Raw genomic sequence first — 21815 nt, 5'->3', positions numbered from 1 at the left:
TTCCTCTCTCTTAGCCCAGATATTGTCTGTATTCAGTTGAAATAACAGGCAAACTTATTGGAAGTTTTGGAAATGTGGAATAACAGCCTCTCAGTCAAGGAAGTAAATATGTTGTAACTTGTCCAAAATGCAGTATTATCTCAAAAATACAGTGAGCAATCTTATTTTTAAAAAAGTAAAAAGAAATCCTTTTATTCTAGAAACTTTACTTTTGGAGCAACATTCAGCTGCAAAACCTTTCATAGGTATCTTTATTTTATCATTTGAAGATACCCTAGTAAAGCCTTTATTTGTTTCTCTTTCATGGTAAGTAAATTAAGTAGCTACAAAGCTTTAATTCTCTACTCATGTCTTAAAATGTGACATTAATGTACATTGACTGCACATAAGGGTAAGAACTGGATTTCCTTAAGAGCAGTTGCATGTTTTAAATTATTACTATAAATGTTCAGTTTTCCTAAGCATATGAGCTGTCTTCCTGAGTTGTGGTTGGTTTGTGGGGTTTTCTGATGTGACACATAAGCAAAGGCAATTTGGCTTCTTCTTACACACTAACCAGATCTTCAGAATGATTCTAGATTTCAGTTTGAGTTGGCACATGCTGTTGAACTGAACAATGGGAAAACAATTAAAAAACAATGGGAAAACCATCAAAATTAATAATCTTTCTTTATCTTGCAAAACATGAGGTTGGAAATCTTGCCCTCACACTGCTCATGTCTCAGGTTTTTCATACTCAAAAAATTTTGCCTCCTCAGCTCACTGATTCCAAACTTTATAAACACAAAGTGATTAATATAAATAATGGATACTACCTCTGCTTACTCAATATTTACATTTTCCTGTCAAAATCTGACCACACAATTTAGGGATTGGCTTTGTGGGACCTTTGTTTCAGTACTACAGTTATCCACTGCTAACTGCCCCTGTAAGGAGCAGCCACTTGCTCTCCCAGCCACCATGTGATCCAGTGTTTCCATCTTTATAATGTTCTGACAATAAGTTTATTTTGGTTAAGTCAGGGACAGGATTCCACAAGTGCTGAACAGTAACCTCATTCAGCTCCAGTAAAAAACAAGGAGCTACTAAAGCACAGTTATACAAACAGTGGGCATAATTAGAAGTCCAACATTATTTCCATAAGAAGTTTTCCACACAAGAAAACAACTCTGACATTTTTTTTTTTGGAGTTGCCATGACAGCCTAACAAAGATTTCTTACATTCCATTCCTCTCTCAGAAAGGACTGAGCATTTGTTTTTTAAAGTTCTATTTTCTGGGAGTTCTTCATATTCAGAGGTGGAACACAAGGTAATATACCTGATATATTACACAAGGTAATGTACTGATACCTGTAAATGACTGCTGTTGTCCTTGCTAAAGGTGTCCTGACACACTTTTTCACAACCCAAAAACTGAGTCCAAATAAACTCTTAACCTCACGTAAATGTAAAATTATCAAATTCTTCACATCTCTTTTTGGTCACTTCCATTAGAATTACTATTTTCTAAAATGGAGCTCAATACATGCAATTTTTATAAGAAGCTTTTTAACAACTATCTACTGAATCAGAATAATTGAATAGGTGGGATCCTATCATCAATTTCTTTATGGTATCTTGGAGGATCACATAGAATCACTATACTTTTTTAAAGAAAATGTAGGATGCATGTTGAAAGCTTTAAGTAATCTTAAATACTCTCTCCAGAGAACAATTCATTGCTTTAACCCACTCATTTTTAATGCCTAAAGAGTATTTAAGTATTTTTCACTGGTTTTTTTTTCCCTTTTTCCTATCCAGCTGTATTTGATAGAAATGGTATAGTACAGAACTAAAGCAGAATAAACCTCATGCAAATCAGATCTTTGCATTCCATGCTACTCATTTTTGTTTTTTTTTTTTTTTTTTTGTTTCCTTGTTTTGCGTTGTCAAAATAAACAAATATGAAATTACTTTTCTTTCTGCACTAAAAACAAAATTAGAAAAAGGACAGAGAAGGTAGAAGTGGCATGGCAACATCCCCACCCCCACTTTAGGTCCTAGGAGAAACTATACTATACATTATTTGAAAAGAAGTATGATATCTATAAAAATCAAATGTTTCCTGAGGAAGTGGCCTAATATTCATTGCCCCTCTTTGTACAAGCACCCTCCCATTGTTTCAACAACAGCAGATAATGATTTTGGCTGGCCTCAGGCTGACCTATAATATTTATATGCCAAGGCATTTATCAACTTTCTAAAACCCTAGCAGACATATTAGTATGTAAAAGGAAGTAGACTTCCTTATTACAAGTGTTTCTTCCTGATACTGCTTCATATCTAGGAGGAAAACAAATGGTGCCACAGTCCACCCAGACATTTAAAAAAAGTCTTGCTTAGTATCCACCAAGAAATCCCCTGGAGAAGCTTCTGGGGAAACCACAGGGAGTGAGCCAAATTACCATGTCATCTCTGGTAGGGATTTTTGGGGTTTGGGGCTGGGGGGAAGAGAAATTCTGGTATATCTACAATAGTTTTTGAAAACTTCATTTTTATATGGGTTCTTACCATGGAAGCTTCTGTTCTGCTGGGGTACTGAATGTACCACACTGTCAGCTTTTTTGGTTGGCAAGCTCTGTTCACTGTAACAGAAGCACATGTGTGATTACAGCATTGAAACTGTTAAACAGACACCACTGGTCACCTAATCCAATTTATTTGTAGGCATAAATATCTTAAGTGTAACCTGTTAACCAGCATTCCATCTTGTCCATTTTCCTAATTTGATAATTTGCTATTTATTAATTCTTTGTTCTGGTAACAAATATTATTTCAAGTTTTGATTGCCACTTGGTATCTCGTTCATAGGGATTGTCATTTGATTTTTTCCCCTAAAAGTTGAATAGAACTGGAAGATCACAGCTACAAACCCAAAAGGAGAGGGAAAAAAATTATCAGAGGATTTACTAAATCTTGCTGGTTTAGATAAGCAGAAAACATGCATTACTAATCCAGATAAGAAGCTGACAAACACACTGCCAATTTCTACCTTCTACAGGAGTAAGGCAGGGAAGAAGATACATGGGGGCAAAAGTTCAATTTAAAAAAAAAAAAAAACTTTTAATAAAAGGACACAAAACCAAGAAAAATACTGAAAGAAATATGAGGAATGAAAAACAGTAATATTTCCACTTTCTAAAAGGACTTTCAAGTAATTGATTTGTATTTTTGGGGGTTTATGAGACAGAGTCTGAAAGGTTAGCAGGGAACTAGTAGGTATTGCCAGCCAGTTGAAATTACCAGTCATATAAAGCATGTCTGGAAGTCCCAGGAAGTCAGTTCTATTTTGATAAAGTATGATTCTTTCTTTTTTTGACATTGTTGTTGAAACAACAATGTAAGCAGCTTCTTAATGAACTACACTGTTAGAAATTTATCATATTCTCTCTCACAAAATGATACATTTCAGTGCCCCATTGTCTCTTGGGCATGCTTAAAATCAGAGTTTCAACTGTCCAAAATCAGTGTTTGAGGCAACCATCAAACACTGAAAATACAACCATGAGTTGGAGCAGCTTTATACATAATTATGTCATTAACTAATGAAAGCCCATCAGGTTTTTGCATAGTGGAATTTTGTACAATTTGGTGGGAGGCACAAAGGGGAGAATGGCAAATAGCAGCATATGAAAGGGCCTTGACCTTTCTCTTTTCCAGTGAAATAAGTTGCCATGAAAATATAAATTTGAAAATTTCCTCGGATCTAGCAAATCAGATCTATCAAAGAGAGTTGGGCTTGGGCTCCCAACTGTGCTCTTCCATTTAATGTATGCAAATTAGATTTGAAAGAAGAATGGGTTATAGAAGGATCTGCATTCTACACACAGTTTGAGATACACAATACTGAAAACTGCATGTAGAAGGATTATAACTTCTTATTTCAATCATCACATAAATTTAAGTTGGAATGGACCTCTTCAGATCATCAACCAGTTTTAGTAACTTTACACTTTTCAGCAAAGATTTATTTCAGACAGGTCAATCAATTACCAAGTGTTCAATACACATCTGATGTGATCTAGAAAACTGAATTTCTGCACTATGACTGGTAACAGCACCCAAAATTCACCTGCTGCCACTCCCATCTCCTTGTCAGGGCCTGAACCAATGTTACAGGTGTGATTAAAAGGGACACTGTATTATTCCACAGCGGATGGAAAGTTACACAGTCTAAAATCTTGTAAGTAAAGGAGTGTAGCAATTACTACAAATGAACACACCCTGCCCCTCAGCAGGGCTTAGCAGTTCTGGCTCAGTGCCTCAGTAACTGGCTCAGTGCCTCCCAAAGAGAACCAGAGTGAAGGTAGATTGAACATTTAATTGCCCACACCCTTATTTCTAGATACACTTTAGCTTTCCACATACCTGACTTCAAGCAAGTTTCAATGCATGTTTTCCTGGATGGTTTTGGTTTTGAAGAACACACAAACGTTAGAACAGGTTATTTTTCCATAAATACAACCTATGCAAGCTCTAAGAGAACTAGCATTACCTGCAGGAAGCACTTTCCTTCACATTCTTGGCATCTGCTGTATTGATTCCTTCAATAACAGGGGAGTCTGGATTTGCAGAGCCGTTGCTGATATGGTCACTGCTTTCATACCCAGATTCTGTCCTCTGAATTTGCCAGTTATCACCATGGATTTTTCTCTCTGTAAATCCCTTGCTTTTTTCAGCATTCCCTTTTCCCTCAGAATCCAGTGAACTTCGACTTCCTGTATCCTGTTTTGTCTCATCTTCATAGATAGTCATTAAACCTTTCTGCATTTGGTTCTCCTTGGGCCAGTGGTTAAAGCCCCGCTCCTTTTCGTGCTTAGATTTACTGCTCAGGTTTGCTTTGTGCTTTGGGCTGTGCTGCTTCTTCTCAGTGTCACTGAAAATGCTGTCTACATTCAGTGTCTCTCTCATTGGTTTCCAACCTTTACTCCTGCTCCTCATACTTCCTTTGTCCCTGGAGTCCTGGCTGGTGTCCGTGTCGTAGCCAGTGACGCCATCACTCCGAATCCTTGTCACTGCTTTGTCCCCTGCAGGAGAAGGCTCTGGTTTGCTTGATCCAAGCCCATGTGCAGAAAGCTTTGCCTGCTGAGGTGCTTGGCTCTCGTGCCTGTAGGGGCCCCTTCCCTGGCTGCCGTAGATGCGCTGATCCACACAGTGCCTCAGTCCATTGCCGACCGGAGGAGACCCTGACTTGGCACTGGAACGCTCTTCCCCAACCAAGTCTGACAAGAACAAAAGGAAAAAACTTCCATTACAGTTCTCATTCATGTTTCATAGAATGATTTGTGTTGGAATGGACTTCAATGTTCATCAAAGTTCCCGCTGCCTTGCCACAGGCAGGGACACTTTCCACCATAGCCCCATCCAACCTGGCCTTGAACACTTCCAGGGAGGAAGCAGTCATTTAACTGATATTGTTTAATGTTTCTTACAGTGTCTCTACAAATCCAGTATGTGTTTTAGCATACTGAAAACTGGGAAAGTGTGATCTTACAGTACAGTCTCTTAAAAGGAGAAAAAAATCTGCACAAGCAGCATTGATGCTAAAAGTTAGTTAATCCATTGGTTCTCTGGTTGTATTTTTAAAATGTACCTCTTTGTCTCCCAGACTCTTTCCTTAGTCCTCTGTCTGCATCTTTCCGTACAGATGTCAAGTTTTTCATGTCAGCAGCTTTCTGGGCACACTCTCTGGATAAATCCTTCAGCCTGTCCTTCTGCTCACTGTATCCTAACTTGGCTGCAAAAAATACTTCTTGTCAAACATCCTTGCTCAAAAGTCATTCACCACCAAAACACATAAACATACTTATGGCGTAAGATTTAGGTTTTAGTGTTAGGACTACATAAACTGACTAATGAATTGTTTGACACAGATTAGGAGTGTGTGATTTCTTTCCAACCATAAGATCAAGTCCATTTACATCCAGGACTAGAAATCATGCTGATATCAGAGTATTCCTGCGGAAAAGTGTACTCAAGTAGCCAGTGACCAACAGAGCCACACCTCAGCCTCAGGTCACTGATGTGCCTTTTAATCAGCAACATCACTGGAAAGCTCGATAGTGTTTGAGAAATGGAACAAGGCCTCAAGAGCCACTGAAGTTAAAGCATAACAAAGGTAATAAATATTCTGCATTTACAGCCCTCTCTGGAAAAGTTAACATTCCATTGCAGATATTCAGATATTACTTATACATTGAGAAAATCTTTGAATAACAACTGAGTCAGTGATGGAATTTTTTCCCTTAGAAATAGTTCTAGTCCTGATGTTAGAACCCCCCTGAAATGCTATCAGCTGAAATGTTTCATATAAAACACATCTGGTTTGGCTTTTTGGGGGTGGTAGTAGGGAATACTCACCTGGACCTCTACCACCACTTGCTTGAATATGGCTTCTAGTGAATGCTGGATTATCTGGCTGAAGTTTTTTATTATTCCTTTGATTAGTGGAATCTCCAATTCCATTCTCTTTCACGTGGTCTGATTTAGCAGCCAAATGCTTTTCAAATCCTATGAAACAACATATTTTTCTTTAGAAATAAAAAGCTTCCTAATTTAAATTTCTACTATGTAAAATTTTAAAAAGAGACAGCTTTTTCATTCTGAATTAAAAAGCCAGAAGAGAAACATCACCAAAAACCACACTACATTTCAATAGACTAGGCAATAAGGTTCTCTAATATTTTATATACTGCCATATTTATAGTGGTAGCCTGCAGTGAAACAGGGTCCTCAATTCTCTGCTGCCTGAAGTAATCTATGTTCTATTGCTGCACATGTTGTGAAGAATAACATGTCAAATGCAATTTTCTTTTTATTTAAGTTCCTTGTAAGTTCTGCTTAGCACGAAATTAAAAAAGCCAACCTGAGACAGCAGTACAAATTACAGAACCAAAAGACTGGATTCTTTTTCCCATTACCCATTAGTCTCAATTTGTATCCCCTTATTAACAGGTCTAATACTAAGTATACACACTAATCTCTTTTCTTTTGAGACTCTTTGGATAATTATTGATAACAGTATTTCAGAACAAAGCAGCCAATCCATTTTTTCTCCGTTATAGTGCCCATTTCAGAAATACAGCTGATACTGTTATTAAAAAACCCCATATATCTAATTACCCAGGTCTTCCCCATTTCCTCCTGCTGCTTTGCATTGAGACCAGTGAATAATCTGCTTTGGTGCATCTTCTGGAGACACAGCTGTGCCATCTGGGTTAGCATAAAATAGCAGCAATGGTTGGAAGTGACACCGAATGCACCTGGACACCACATCTTTCCATTTTGTTCCAATCTAAGAAAAAACAAAAACCAAAATCCCAGAACTTTATCAACAGTGCTGAACCCAAATATGGAAAGAGTAATTCATTAAGCAAGAGACACCAACTGCCTAATTCCAAATGTACATGAAAATACAACATTTTAGCACAATGGGTTGCATAAATGGCAACAAAAAGACAGAACTAGCACTGTAAGGGCTAAAAATCAGATCGTGTTACCTCTTTGACATTAGCATCATCAAACAGCACCCATTTGCAGCTCTTGGTGTGAAAGGCAAAGGCACAGTAATGTCGGCTCGTGTAGCAAATCATTCCCACCAGGAAGAGCTCACTGTTTTTGGCATTTTCATCTGTAACCCTATAAAACAGCTGTAAAAATGATTACATATTTTAAAACACGTGCAAAACACAGCCTCAATTTCCTGACCTACTGCTAGCATTTCACCAAGGCAACTGTTACTTAATGTACTGTTGTATTATACAATGTTCCTGAGTATAAATACTCATTTTTGCACTTACTATGTCTACTTTGACTTTTTTGGGTTTTTTTGTATTTGAAAGAGTAAAGTATTAATGCTCTGGAATAATTCCACAAATTTCAAACTGATATTCCTAGATTTTCAATGAGGAAGTCTCCTGATTAATCATTGTAGTTAGGGACAAAACACTTCCAACAGGACCTTCTCCTCTCACAGAAACTACATCAAGCAGCACACTATAAAGAACTGTAAAAGTAGATATAAACTTCATATATTTATATCTACTTTATGTCAAGTTAAGTTGCGCTTATAAAAAATACATATGAATATCTCTATTTTTTATATATTCACATATACATAAAATAAAAAGTAAAATGAAATTCTAGAAAAAGCAAAGAGTAAATTTTAGGTCAGATACCCCTGGAAGATAAAGTTGTGTTGCCAGATTCCGCATAACCTCTTCTGTCAGGTCGGAGTGTTCTGAATCCCAGACCAAACCGATGGTGACAATCTCAGGACAATTCATAAGAACACGACGAATTTTTATTTTTTGACCACAATTACTCTAGAAAAAAGGAAACAAAAACCATGATGGGAAGGAAAACAAAAGTGTCCAAAGGTGAATCACTACACAAGAATTAGTTCAAAGAAACAACTCTGCAATGTCTTTAATCCCAAAATTTAGTTATGGTGTTTGTTCCCAACAATTAAAGGATAACATTCTTCATCATAAAAACACTTTGATGAAGACTACAGCTTACCTTCTATATTTAATCAGTACCTCAAAACAAATCTCTATAACTGGAACAATAAAACATAAGTGTAAGAGCTTTCTTTGCCCTAAGTTGACTGCTCTGAAGCAGCAACTCCACCCTGCTTGTAGAGGAATACTTCTGGCCTGATTTAACATCCCAAAAAGTTCTCCCTTGTATTCCCAAGTCATGAAACATTTTTGTTTACTTACAGGACACTTTCTGTAGTCATCAGCAGTATTTGCTGCCTGCAGCAATTCCGCAAACATTTCTGGCTTGAGACGTTCATGCCTCTCCATCATTTTTTCTACTTCATTACTGCAAAAAATAAATTACATACCTATGGATCTCCCTTCTAAAGAGTAACAGATTTTAATTAATTGTATTGTATAACTAAAAAGAAGACACACAGCAGTAAAACAGTAGAAATGCAAATTTTTTTGTCAAGCCCTCTCTACATCTTGATTTGAAATCCAAATGCTGTTTTTGAACAGTATTTCAAAAGCACATTGCAACCAAAAAAATTCATATTAATTTTTAACACTTAAAAGCTGGGCATGCTTTTGCATATTATTAGAAGGGTGCATATAGAAAAATGAGTAACAAGAATAAAAGCTCTTACCACAGGGCTGTGGTGGAAATGTAACGCACAAATTCCGTAAAAGGCAATGGATCTGATGATGCTCCACAACTGCGACACACACACTAAAAAAAAAACAAAAATAAAAACAACTTTTGCTTTAATTTACTAAGGAAAGAGAAAACAAGGTATTTGTTAAACCAACCAAATGAAGGCCTGACCTGCTCATACAGGGTCATAGCAAACTTCTGGTGAGAAATGCAGGATTTCGAAGTGCACATATCTGTTTCACTGTTTGGCACTAAGTGGAAATGAATCCTCTCAAGGATATTTTCCTAAAAAGAAATAATAATATAAATGTAAACTGAACTGATGAAGTTAGAACACATGATGAACATTACAATGTAGTACTCCAACTATGCCCCTTGGCTCCAAAATGCTGTGGCTGCAATGAGCTTGTCCTCTGAATTAGCAAGGCCATTTTTTCCTTTTGTCAAAAACATCAAAGGTAAAGGAAAGAAGTGAATCTATTCAGGTAGATCAGATAGATGATTCGTTCAGGAGTCCAAATGCATTTTGAGTAGATGGAACAGTAATAAGAGGCTCTCTTTCATGACTGCAAGATCCCAAATAGCCTCTTTCAGGAGTTCTGCACTGGATTTTCCTACATATGTGAAGAAACCTCTAGCAGGTAGGAATTAATTTGTGGATACTCCCAAAGGATGTCCAAAGCTAAAAGTAACTGAAGCAGTAACCATATTTCCTGCCCCTCAAATCCATGTCTGAATGTTAATACTGCAGGTGTTTCATGGTGAACATTTTCACTGTCTAACACAGGAGCTTTTAGGAAGTTTTCTTTAGCAGACTTCTGTGACATCTGGAGTCACCTTTAAGGGTCATAGCAGTGGCTTGTGTTTTTCAGTAAGACACTGCACTGAAGCAGAAAGTAACTACAGGAAAATCTTGCAGTATTTGTTCACTCTTGGGTAAGACAATGGAAATCTCTTCTGCAGCAGAATTCAGCAATGCGCTGGCCAGTTGTATTTCAATAGCTGGTGACCCAATACTTCAAGGAACAGACAATATATTCAAATCCATAGGTGCTTCTCCTGAGAAGACAACTTTTCTCTCCATCAAAATATTTTGGAGAGTGACTCAGAGTTCATCATCAGCTATGAAGTTAAGGGAGCAAAGTATGGAACAAATGCAAGAGTACTCCATCGAGTACTCCATCTCCCTTACCTGACACTGTTACTCCATGTGTCTGTTGCCCTAAACAGGCATAAAGAAGCTCAGCAGGATTATGTTATTTAAATCCTACCCATGAGCCTGGAGCTAACAAAACCCCTAAACTAACTCTACTAGAAGTCAACTCAACTCTCATGAAGACACTTACAAAGCATTCTGCCGCATCATCCATGAAGCCCAGCTGGAAGCGCTGCTCATCCTTGAAGCTCTCGGCGAGGGCGTGCCTCATGTTGTCCGACGGGAGGGCTTTCTCTCGGCTGTGCTGGAACTGGGAAAAGATGGCCTAGGAGCAAATGCAGAGCTTACTTAGTTTCATTAACCACTTGGCTAGACACTGTGCTTCTGCACAAATGCATCAGTTCTTGCATAAACATGTGAAATGTGTATAAATATAATGCTTATAAATTTCAAAATTACTGTTTTCAAGTTACTATATTTGTATTCTGCTGATTCCTCTATAAGAAGTTATGGTACCAAACTAAACACTGAACCTGTAGAACAACAACATACAAATACAAAGCTAAAAGTGATTGACTTGAGCTCCCAGAGGCATCACAAGCCCTGTTCTGTAATTATACAGCTTTTTTAATTTGGCCCCTGGAATAGCAGTTCATCCAGATGTATCTCATGTCTACAGACAGAGTATATTTCTTAGGGCATAATCTAATACCACTCATGATTCACTAAATAATGTGATATTTACTGCTTAGGAGGGGACTGTATCTTTATTAAAGTTATGAACCTCCCATAAATTAGATAGAATGCCAACAATCCTTGCTATGAAATTAGCTCAGTGCTGAACCAGTGCACACAACACAAGAGAAAAGGTCAATATCTGCAGTTCTGGGACATGATAATAAATTGCACTTGGTTTTTAATTCATTTCCCAGAAGAGAGAGCTGGCTGCTACTTTTCTTTTTGGCAGGGATATCCATCCAAATGAGCTCATCATTTAGCAAGTAAAGGAGGTTGATTCTGAAAGAACTGAAAGTTAAAAGCTATTAAATGAATTACAGATTTGCAGATATTTAAAGGTGTCTTCCCCAGTCAAGAACTCTAAGTCAAACTTTAGAGAGAACCGAAGAGACTAATGACAAAGCAAGTCAGGAGAAGCCATGTAAAACATAAATAAGGATAGGCATTCTTCACATTGGCTTCCTATGGTTAAAATCTGTTGGATAGAAGGCAAAGATAAAACAGAGAAGCAAAGTTTCACTGCTAACAAAAAGTATTGTTTTAACCATGATGCCTTCCAGGGTGTCTCTCAAGTATTTAATCCTTCCTCTCAAAACAAAAAGCAGGGACTACTGACAAAAATTACAGCCATTACTATCTCCATGCAAACATTCAAAATGAAGTTTTTAACAGATCTGCTTTCAAAGCATTTATCACTCCTTATTTTGGCTGCCAGGTCATTTTTTGTTATGCAACATAGCTTTATATGTCCAGCTTAAAAAAAAAAATTACAAGCAGTACAGATAAGGAGGTGTGCAGACAGGTATGCTCAGTTTAGCGGCCTGCACAGTCCAAGTTCCAGAACTTACTGGCTATGCTTTTAGTTCATAGGAGAAGCTGACAGAGATAAAATATCCTTCATTGTTAAACATATAAGAAGGGTTACAATAGCCTAAGAGCATAAACAGAACCCCAAGCCAACCAAAAAATCCACTCAAGTCACAAACAAGTCACTGTTTATCCTCATCCAGTGTATATATTGCATGGAAATTAACATGTCCAAGATTTTGAACACAGAACAAACAGAATTACTCAGTCAGCGTCCTAAAGAGCCAAGAAAGCAAAACCAGTAGTGTACAGAACAGCAGGGGACAGACCCTTGCAAATAATTTAAGTATTCTTTTTTGAGGTGAGTACATAGGCCATTGAGTTAAATATCACAAATACATTGTTAAAAAAGATAACTTATGCCATTCTAACCAACTCCAGAACCCTGCAAAATTTCTTTACATACAAGATAATATTTCTCTAACAAACATTTGTTAAACATGTCCTTAAATCTAAATTGCTTCTTTACAAAAAGAATTACTTGGTCACCCAGGGATAGGTATGTTACAGACACACTTCCAAAAAATAAATTTGATTTTCCCTCATTGTGAAATATGATTTTTCCAGAATTTTTAATCTACCTTTAAAGCACAAAATATGCAGGCATCTCCTTGACACACGTGTCCAGTTAAACCTCTTAAACTTCGTCGAAATATGTCAAGTTGCCATAATACCTATAAAAACAAAGAGAAAATCAGTAATCAGTTCTGAAGGTTCTTTGCTTACACAACGTACAGTAGATTTTAATAGTTTTTTAATTTCACATAACATACAACTTAACTATCAGCATTGCTGCAGGAAATGTGGGTTCTTTCCATTATTTGGTAACTTACGGAGGTGGAAATGAAAGTTTTACATTCAGCACTTAAAATTTAGATCTGCCTTTTAAACTTTTTAACACAATGTATTTTGGAGAAAGAGCTGAAGTACTCTCAAGGAAACAAGCAGCAATGTAAACCCCGTACAGGGACTGCAGCAGTTTTCTTAAAGCTCTACATAAGAGTTAAGTCCTATATGATATCCTTACAGTCTCTTATCAAAATGATTGCTGAAATACATTTGTTCTTCCACAGATCAAAATAATCCAGGTGCTTACTCTTATTTGGGTAAATATCCCACAAAAATGTAATAACAGCTTGGCTACACCCACTGCTTTCAATATCTAATGTCTTGGGTACACATGAAGTAAAGCAGTTCAGAAAGTTGTCCATTGAAGAAATAAAAATAAAACCCCTAAAAATGAGTTGTCAAGAGGCACAGTAAGACAACAGCTGCAAATTCAGGGGGGAAAAGATATCCTATCTATAAATATAAAAGCTAAAATGAAATAGGATGTGTTGGAAACCAAAAGTCCAAAGCTCAGTTCTGAAGGTGGAGCAGAGGTGAAAAGAAAAGAAAGGAACACATTCTTCCTTGTAAAAGGGCAGTCACCAACCATCTGCCCCTGCTTGATAAACAGCACTGGGTTGTGAATTGTAGGATTGTCTGAAAGTAGAACTAAAAAATTACTTAGGGCTTCATTTTAGGGCACCTAAGTGAAAATAGCAGAACTGCAGGAGAATATAGGTCATGATGCTCCCATTGGATGCAAAACAGCCAACACTCCACTAAAACCACAGTACAATTTTATTTGAAATACATACAGCTACTATACACACCACATAGCTATATCTCTCACATCTCCAAGTTTTAAATCCATGCCGATTTTAAGTCTTCCAATTTTTAGGAAGACTTTAGGAAGTCCATGTCTATTAAGTCCTCTGCCGGTTTGAGAAATCATTCTGCACAATTTAAAAACATTCAGATCCAAAATCTGAGCATTAAAAGAAGTACCTTAGAAGGTAGAATTCTTAGAAGAATTCCTCTTAGAAGAAGAATTCCAAGTCATATTTCTTGGGTACCAAGAGTATCTCCTACTCTAATTCCACAAATCTTTGCTAAGATTAGAATCAAAGCCTTCACTATATGTGCATATTCTGATATATCCCAGCATCACAGGCTTGCTCATGTGCTGATTCTGAGAAAATGAGAGCTTAATAAAAATAGTGTCCTAGTCAATACAAGCAGTAATTGTTGACCCACATAAAAAAGTGTCATATAAATTTTCGAAGTTATTTTGCTATGCTTGACAGAAACATTACTTCTAAAATCCAAGAAGAAAGTTTTAAAGTTCTACTCCTACATTTTCAAATACAAAAGGACAGTTTTTCAGATATTCTTGATGCATGCAAATGAAATTTTGTGCAAAATAAAATATTAAAACTCTCAACTCTTTACAGCTAAATGCTGAATAAAATTACCTTCATAACAGTGTCTTATTCCTACAATTGCCATTTTTACTTCCCACACACACTCAGGAAAGCCTACTCAAAAAATGTTTAATAGATGAAGATTTTTCTTACCTGAACAGCACTATTAAGAAAGCAGCTGTTTTGTCCAGGTTCATTTAATAAGCCTTTTGTAGGGGCCAGGGACAGGATACTTCCAGGCTGATAAACTTTTCCAAGGTTACCCCCAGGTTTTCTTAGGAATTTCACCCATGCCATTATTTTTTAGAGTTTATAATCACAATGTTCACACTTGAATATTTAAGGATATGATGGGTGCAAGGCAAAGAAGGTGGTTCTACAATAATATTTCTAAAGTCATTGCATTCCATTCAATTCTGTGCAGTTGTAACCAACCATGGGCTTAAGTCCATTTTCCATGAGCAGCTGTGAGCCATCCCTCAGGAGCAGTCTCCCAGTAAAAATACAGCTGGACAATGTTTTTAACCTTCAGTCTTAAAAAAATAAATAAATAAAGGTGTCCAGTTAAGGTTAAAACATGTTAAAGGTTGTTAGAATACAAGTTCTTATGAAGCAAGTTGCACAGTAACTGACTTCTTCCAGGGATATCAATGAAGTATTACTATAAATCATTAGCTGTATTATATTGAAAGTTTGTGTGAGTGTGTGTGTGTATATATCACAGGACTGGAAAGTTCTTGTCAGGTATTATACTCCTGTTCTCTCATTTTGTTCCATCTTCTTTTTACTTCTAACTGTAACCCATGAAATATATTCCAGTTTAGAAGATGTCATGCTTATTGCATTCTCTTTCCAGTGAACCTGAAATAAGAAAAAAACAGAAATTATTGAAAAAAAGAGAAAAATCCAAAATGCTAAAGAGTTTCCAAATTAAAAAAAAGATCATGGCTAAAACAATCTCTAAATCTAAAAGCAAGATGAAGTAGCCAGGAAAGAGAAGAAAACATCCCCACCCAATAATTGTTTTTAAGCCATAAAAGTTATTTTATCTATCATAATCTATTATCTTCTAATTTCTTACACATCTCTAAAGATCAAAATAAAATTGTTGTAAAGATACTCCTAATAACCTGCAACAGCTTATAAAAAGACCATATAATACATGAGTTATTCAATCTTTGAAACTCCAAGTCTAATAAAAACATTACCAAGAAGTAAGTCATTTTATTCAACACTCAAAAAGCTATGCTGGTTTTTATTTCAATTTTATGGATGGATTGTCAGCTAGTACTCAGCTTTCAGAAGTTTCTTCTGCCTACCAAACACTACATAAATGTGTCATTAACCTGGCTGCATTCTCTAAGCAGCCAGAAAAACAGTGCTAGCAGCAAGGCAAGAACATTCTGGTCACTGCCTCAATTCTAAGATTTTCAAATTGCAACAATAAGGGTTGTTTCTCCAGCTCTTGAAGGAGCATGTTGAAGGTTAAATGAGTCCATTTCCAGAACATCCCCACAACCACATGTACAGCCCAAGCTGTGGTCCTCACACAACAATGGATTATTCTGTTTGGCATTACTACATCACCCACACAAACATTTGGGTGGAACAGAACAGAATAAATTTAAATAAACCAACACAATTGGGGTTACATGTGTGGGAAAGAAAGAAAAAAAAAAGGGGGGGTAAAATTTGGGCATCACATTTCAACAGAGATATTCACCTTAGATTTCACAAGCATGCGAGATACTAAAGACACATCAGTATGCTTCAAAACCTGCAGCTCCTCACTACCGTTTTTTCCACAGGGTAAGCTTAGCAAGATTAATGAGGAGTACTAAAAGACAAAAATTAATTGTTTAGTTGGAATACTGTATAAACTGGAAGAGAACTTAGCTCAGAACAAGCAACACCACATTCACAAAAAACCACTCTACAGCTCTCTAATACTGCACAGCTGGGATATGTGGCTTTCAAAAATACCCAGAGGAAGTCTTGCACCCCTAAAACCATTCCCCTTTATTTAAGACAAACATTGGCACTTGCTTGTATTTAAAAATAAAATCAATAACTGGAACCTAACCAAAAGTCTCTTTTGCCCCATGAATAATCAGATGAGTTCTGTTTGTTTACTGATGTTACTGTATCTCACCCGTAAGTAATTTGATTTAATAATACTGGAGATAGGAAGTGTGATTTGTGGCAGCGCTGAGCAAGGAGTCTGAAATGTAGCTGGAAACTGACCTTGACAGAACATCATGTAACAATTTTGTTTTCTTTATGTTCACTTCAGTTAACCCAGAAAGAGAATAGGAAAAGAAAACGTAGCTGGAAATGTCTACCAGCTTCAGATCTTATTAGAAATATACAACCTGTTTGGGAAACAAGAGCTCATCCAGAACAATTTAGGATAATGACAAAGAGCATTCATTTACTAAGAACTTGCAGGAAGTAATTTTCTCTTGCATTTCAAGGATGCCCTACAACCAACACTCCATGCACCAAGCATTTAGCTGTTGAACTGGCTGTGAGGAAAAGCTATAAATATTCAGTGCAAGAATTTAATGAAAAAGTGTTTCTGGATTAGCTCTGTATTACTGTCCCATTGCATTAAAATGCTTCCTGCTGAATTTCACATCCACAAAGCTGTGAATACAAACAATTCCATCTATCACACAATCTTACTCTAATCAATTGCAGAACACATTAATTGCAGTTTTCGTATGCAGAAGTTCCACTGCATTAAATACTAAGGTTCATGGCTTCTCATTCATCACTAAGAGAGGCACTGTAGATGAGCCTTCCAAGGGTGCCAGGAGCAATGGGATTAATTTGTCATCACAGCCTCTCCATAGGGTGAGAAAGCTAGAGTAGCATTTTGGTTTGAAATTTATATTGGACAAATATCTCAGTTTTGATTTGAAAAAAAAAAAAAAAAAGAAAGAAAAAAAAGAAAAAAAAAACAAACAAACAAAAAAAAAAAAAAAACCAAAAAAAACCCATGATTGCTCTGCTGACAAACCTGTCCTCATCACAGATGGCTCTGTAAACCAGAGAAGTGATGCTGCTGATCAGTTTTGGTTGCTTCACCTTCCATGAGTTTGGGTTTACTTTCAGGGACTTGGACCAGACTCCCATAACCTAAATTCAGTAGTCAATAGCACCATAATTAGGACCTAAAGACTACTTCTTGTCTGTGGTAAGCCAGTGCTGCTAAGGGCACTGTAGCACTCATTAATCACTGGGGTTTACCAGATCTTTATTTAAAGTGTGAGTGACAGAGCCTAAACCATCAGTCAGCTGTGGCTGCCCCATCCCTGGCAGTGTTCAAGTGCAAGTTGGATGGTGCTCTGAACAACCTGGTCTAGTGGAAAGTTTGGAACACAATGATCTTTAAGGTCCCTTCAAACCCAAACATTCTGTGATTGAACCATACTGAGTCTACAGTAAGTGCAGTATTTCAGGAAAGGAGTTATTTCACACAGTGTTACTGACATGCTGCAGAAGATTTTTAGCAGCTAAGAATTAAAGGAATACTTTTACCCTTCAGACTACAGGAATTGATTGTGGACAACTGTTTTCAACCAAAGACACTAAGCAAGGGCTATAAGCTCTCAAACCAATGTCTATTTACCAGCCTAACTCCTTCCACCTTGCCCAATTTCAGTCACTGTTCTTCAGTCACAGGTGATTTCATCAAGCACCTTGCTACCCTTAGCTGTGCAGCCTTACAGGACCAAACACATGCCTGGCAAAAATTCCTGGCACTTGCCTTTACAGCTTCCAGAACAACAAATCCACTTGTCAGCAGACCTGCACGTTATCACCTGCTTGGTTGGTACATCCCAGCACGTAGCTGTGCCTGGCACAGACCCTTTAGTTTCAGAAGCAGTGTCACTAAAGAAGCTTAGAAATCAGCGCAGCTGATATTTTGCCTAAACAATCACTTTCTACAAGCACATTTGGGTTTAAGCACCCCTGATATCCCTCAAGATAAAACTGATGGGATAAACAGTTGGCTCTGTGAACACTGGAACTACCAATGCCTGGGCTCTTGGTAATTTTCTGCCTCATGGCTGAGTTCGTGCAGTTTTCTCCTTAGCTGGGGCATAAGCCAACTCTGCTCCTCACATCATCTTACAAGGTCTCTCTCTTCCAGCCAGCTGCCTCTATTCATGCACTTTCTAAGTACATAATCATCTTTGAGGCTTCTATCCCTTCTGTCAAATTGAGTGGAAACCTGCCAACAAGTTCAAAAGTTGTTGACTGCTTCTATCCCCGAAATTTGGCCAAAGAATAGTTATTTAGATCTCCTCAGCTTCACTTTGGAACTATTCTCAGTGTGCTGCACAAATTACTAATGGCAAACCTTGCTCATGCCCAGTGCTGGGTTTGCTGTTAAGCCACACAGCATTTTGCTTCTGCTTGCAGTTCATGCCTCTGTGCTGAGCCTGGCAACCCCACCCAACACAGTGACAACTCTGGAAATCAGTTCCTAAACTGATGTAACTTCGGAATTTACACACAAGACAAAAAAATTGCGAAGGAGAGCGATGAAATATATTATGAGGGAATAAAGCTGTGATAGGAAACCACTAACATTCTCTGCAATGAGCCAATATTATTAGGACTGGGGTTACTGTCTCCTCCTTAACAGAATGAAATTCATCAAAATGTCAACCACTTGCCACTGCAAGAATTGGAGTGCTTTCCTCAGTTCAAAAGGTTGTCATTTAAAATTGACAAATTCTGTTAACTGAACAAAAATCTGATTTGTATTGTCACAGTGCTGGAGGTTGTAATGATTTTCCCCTACATTTGAAGAAAGAAACAAAGAGTGAAACTGCTTTAAAAATGCAGAAAAAGACCAAAAATTGAAAGAAATAATCTCTTACACCCACCTCAATGAGGCTGAATCAATTTTTTTGTCCCCTGCACAGATCCTGTGCCCTTCTACCATGTTAAATATATTTGTCAACTAATCTCATGCACCATAAAATACATGTAAATGTTTTGAGTAGCCACCAGTCTTGGTCCTTGGAAGATGTCACAGAAATACATTTACAGCAATGCAAATTCCCACTATTTTAAACATCGGAGAGGGAGAAAAACTCCATTAACAGCACACACTTGCAACACACATGAGAAGAAACAAGAAAAACACTACAAGAAAGGGCCAATACCAGTACTTTACCATTGGCTGGTATTGGTCTGACACACTCTTTCTCAACAAGAAAGACACATTCTGATTCAACAAGCCCTCAAGACACCAAAGGAGCATTTGATGTATCTCCTTTAGAAATTCCTCCAAACAATCCCTGTAGATTTCCAACCCAGACTTTTTCTTTTTTCAGGATCTCTATTGTCTCTTCTGGAGCCCTTGCCTATTTAGCTGTCCCTCCTACTCCAAACCACTGCTCCTGCAGGTCACACGTCTCTGTTCCCTTCCAGGACGGAGAACCAGGAGTGTAGATGCTATCCCAGACAGCTTTTGTGCAAGTGCACAACTTTTGCTTTAAGCTGTTCCAATAAAAATTTTCCTGTTTGCATCAAAAGCAAAACAACAGGTTCACAGCTCAGCCTCCCTCATCTGTCACAAGGAGAAACTGACTTTAGAAATAGCTGCAATGGGAACTCTGAGTAAAGATCTTGGAGAACACAAATTCCCAGCCCATGACATGGGCCAGCATTTACAATGAATCATCACACAGACACCACGGAGAAGATTTTTGTTTCTCTGCCTTCCTACTGCTTTACACGTGATTATTCAAAGGCTACAATGTACCTTTTCCTGAGCCTCAGAAAGATAGAATGTATCTTTGCAGTGATGCTCACACTAGCCCTTTTGTCTCAGATTAATTGCCTTGCTTTTCAGTTTGATCTTTCATCATTAACAGAAGTGCAAAATGTCAAGTTCCGCTCTGCCTCAAAAAAGCTTTCTGATTTCTTAAGTCACCAGGGAAAAAATGCAAAACTGAGTTACAAGGAATGGTAATGTCAGCATCATCCTTAAACCCACACATATTTTATAGATTTGTCAAAAAAAGAGTTTGAATGTCTGAATCACTACACCTCATATATTTCCTCATTAACATATCCTGTAGAAACCTTCCTACAAACACTTCGCTCAGTCTGAACATCTAAAATCCTGATCCAGCCTCAACCCAACATCATTTAACCTGGCCCCAACAAACTCCTACTTGATTCTGCTCCAACCATGAAGCTTGTGAGGAACCCTGTGAATGGGTTTTGCTCCCACCACTACATCCCACAGTGACTAAACTGTTTTACTCTATCAAGAGGCAAGGAATAAGCAAGGACAGTGCCAATACCCTGACACCTTCTGGGTCACACATGCAAATAATTTTGTCAGTAGCTCATCATGCATACTGTATGGCCAAAAAAGATTCTGCACTATCAAGGCTTGATATGAAAGTCAAGTGCATATTTTTCCTGTTTTTAATGTCAACATCCCACTGGTCAAGAATAATAACTTTTGATGCAAGTAATTTGATACTCCAAAAAAATAACTAGTAAGTACTTCTTGCTTTCCAACAACTTGTTAGGGGAAGAAAGGATTATTTACACTTTGACAAGGCTAATTTACAGTCAGATTATAACATGAGGTCTCACTATTCTGACACCAAAAAACACCCTTTCATTCTATAAGATCAGGTAATCATAAAATGAGTCAAGTGATTTTCCATTGCCTTGGGGTGGAAGGGCATCATGAATCAGGCACAATGCTGTTTGCACGATTAAGTTGTTGTTCTTAAAATAATCCTAGTAGCTTCAAAGTTAAAAAAGCTTAAGTGTTTCAGTGTTTGGTGGTTTTGGTAGGGGGTTGCATGAGCAAAATAAAGCACTAAGTAGAGATATGTAAAACTCACGCTTATTCTGGGAAGGGAAAAATGTAGGTTGAAAGAACAAGTCATGGTTCCTCTGAAAAGCTGATTTAAAAACATTTGCATTGAAAATCAAAGTAAAGGATATAGGTAAACTTAGACCTGATGCTAAGCATATGATTTGCATATATTCCCATACACCTACCCACATGCCTCCGAAACTCCATCTGTAGGAGAACACACAGCAAACAACTCCGCCACCGAAACGCTGCAAAGCGATGAAATTTCAAAGAGCCCCAGCACTACCTGTACTGGCATTTCCTGTTCCAGGCAGACAGCCTCTGGAAGCGCTCCTGGAGGGAGAGCTCGCTCGCTGGCTGCCGGGCATGTGCCGCCCGCGTTGAACATTAACCGCGCTCCGCCGCTCGGCTCGGGGGTCCCGCTCCGCCCCGCGGCCCCGGCTCCGCTTACACAACGGCGGGGGCAGCGCCGCCCGCGGCCCCGGAGCTGCCGCTGACCCGCACCCACGCAGCCCCGGCAGGGATTTAACCCCGGCCGGGAGGAGGAGGCTGTCCCGTGCCCCGGCACTCCGTCCGCACCTCGGCACTGCCACCGCCTCCCCCGCCGGGAGCGCGGCCACAACCGTGCCCGCTCCCCGACGCAAGCCGACCCCTGCCCACCGCAGTTTACCCCCTGTCCCGCACCCGCCTCAGTCCCCGCGGACCCCCGGCTCACCGGCGGCTCCTCACGCAGCTCCTCTCCCGCCCCCTCCCGGCGGC

The 21815-nt window shown here is 38.3% G+C and overlaps 1 protein-coding gene across 2 annotated transcripts in view; it reads right to left on the bottom strand.

The window, feature by feature from the left end:
* The window catches only part of USP53 (ubiquitin specific peptidase 53), a 30239-nt gene extending 8424 nt beyond the window's left edge, over window positions 1-21815 (bottom strand). The window contains exons 1-14 of one of the 2 annotated variants that reach the window (XM_058024063.1): window positions 21772-21815; window positions 14345-15052; window positions 12524-12616; window positions 10528-10662; window positions 9353-9466; window positions 9174-9256; window positions 8764-8869; window positions 8218-8364; window positions 7540-7689; window positions 7163-7334; window positions 6401-6550; window positions 5634-5777; window positions 4536-5262; window positions 2552-2625 (exon numbers count right to left, since the gene is read on the bottom strand). In XM_058024063.1, the coding sequence (XP_057880046.1) occupies window positions 2552-2625; window positions 4536-5262; window positions 5634-5777; window positions 6401-6550; window positions 7163-7334; window positions 7540-7689; window positions 8218-8364; window positions 8764-8869; window positions 9174-9256; window positions 9353-9466; window positions 10528-10662; window positions 12524-12616; window positions 14345-14488 (2239 nt within the window). In that variant the 5' untranslated portion in view covers window positions 14489-15052; window positions 21772-21815. Of the gene's footprint in view, window positions 1-2551; window positions 2626-4535; window positions 5263-5633; window positions 5778-6400; window positions 6551-7162; window positions 7335-7539; window positions 7690-8217; window positions 8365-8763; window positions 8870-9173; window positions 9257-9352; window positions 9467-10527; window positions 10663-12523; window positions 12617-14344; window positions 15053-21241; window positions 21399-21771 lie in introns of those variants that run through there. The other variant, XM_058024064.1, reaches the window with a different exon arrangement.

The sequence above is a fragment of the Melospiza georgiana genome, chromosome 5 (assembly GCF_028018845.1).
Source record: "Melospiza georgiana isolate bMelGeo1 chromosome 5, bMelGeo1.pri, whole genome shotgun sequence".
In the NCBI taxonomy this organism is placed as follows: domain Eukaryota; kingdom Metazoa; phylum Chordata; class Aves; order Passeriformes; family Passerellidae; genus Melospiza; species Melospiza georgiana.
The sequence above is the reverse complement of the archived record's forward strand: the minus strand, read 5'-3'. Positions and strand labels throughout refer to the sequence as shown.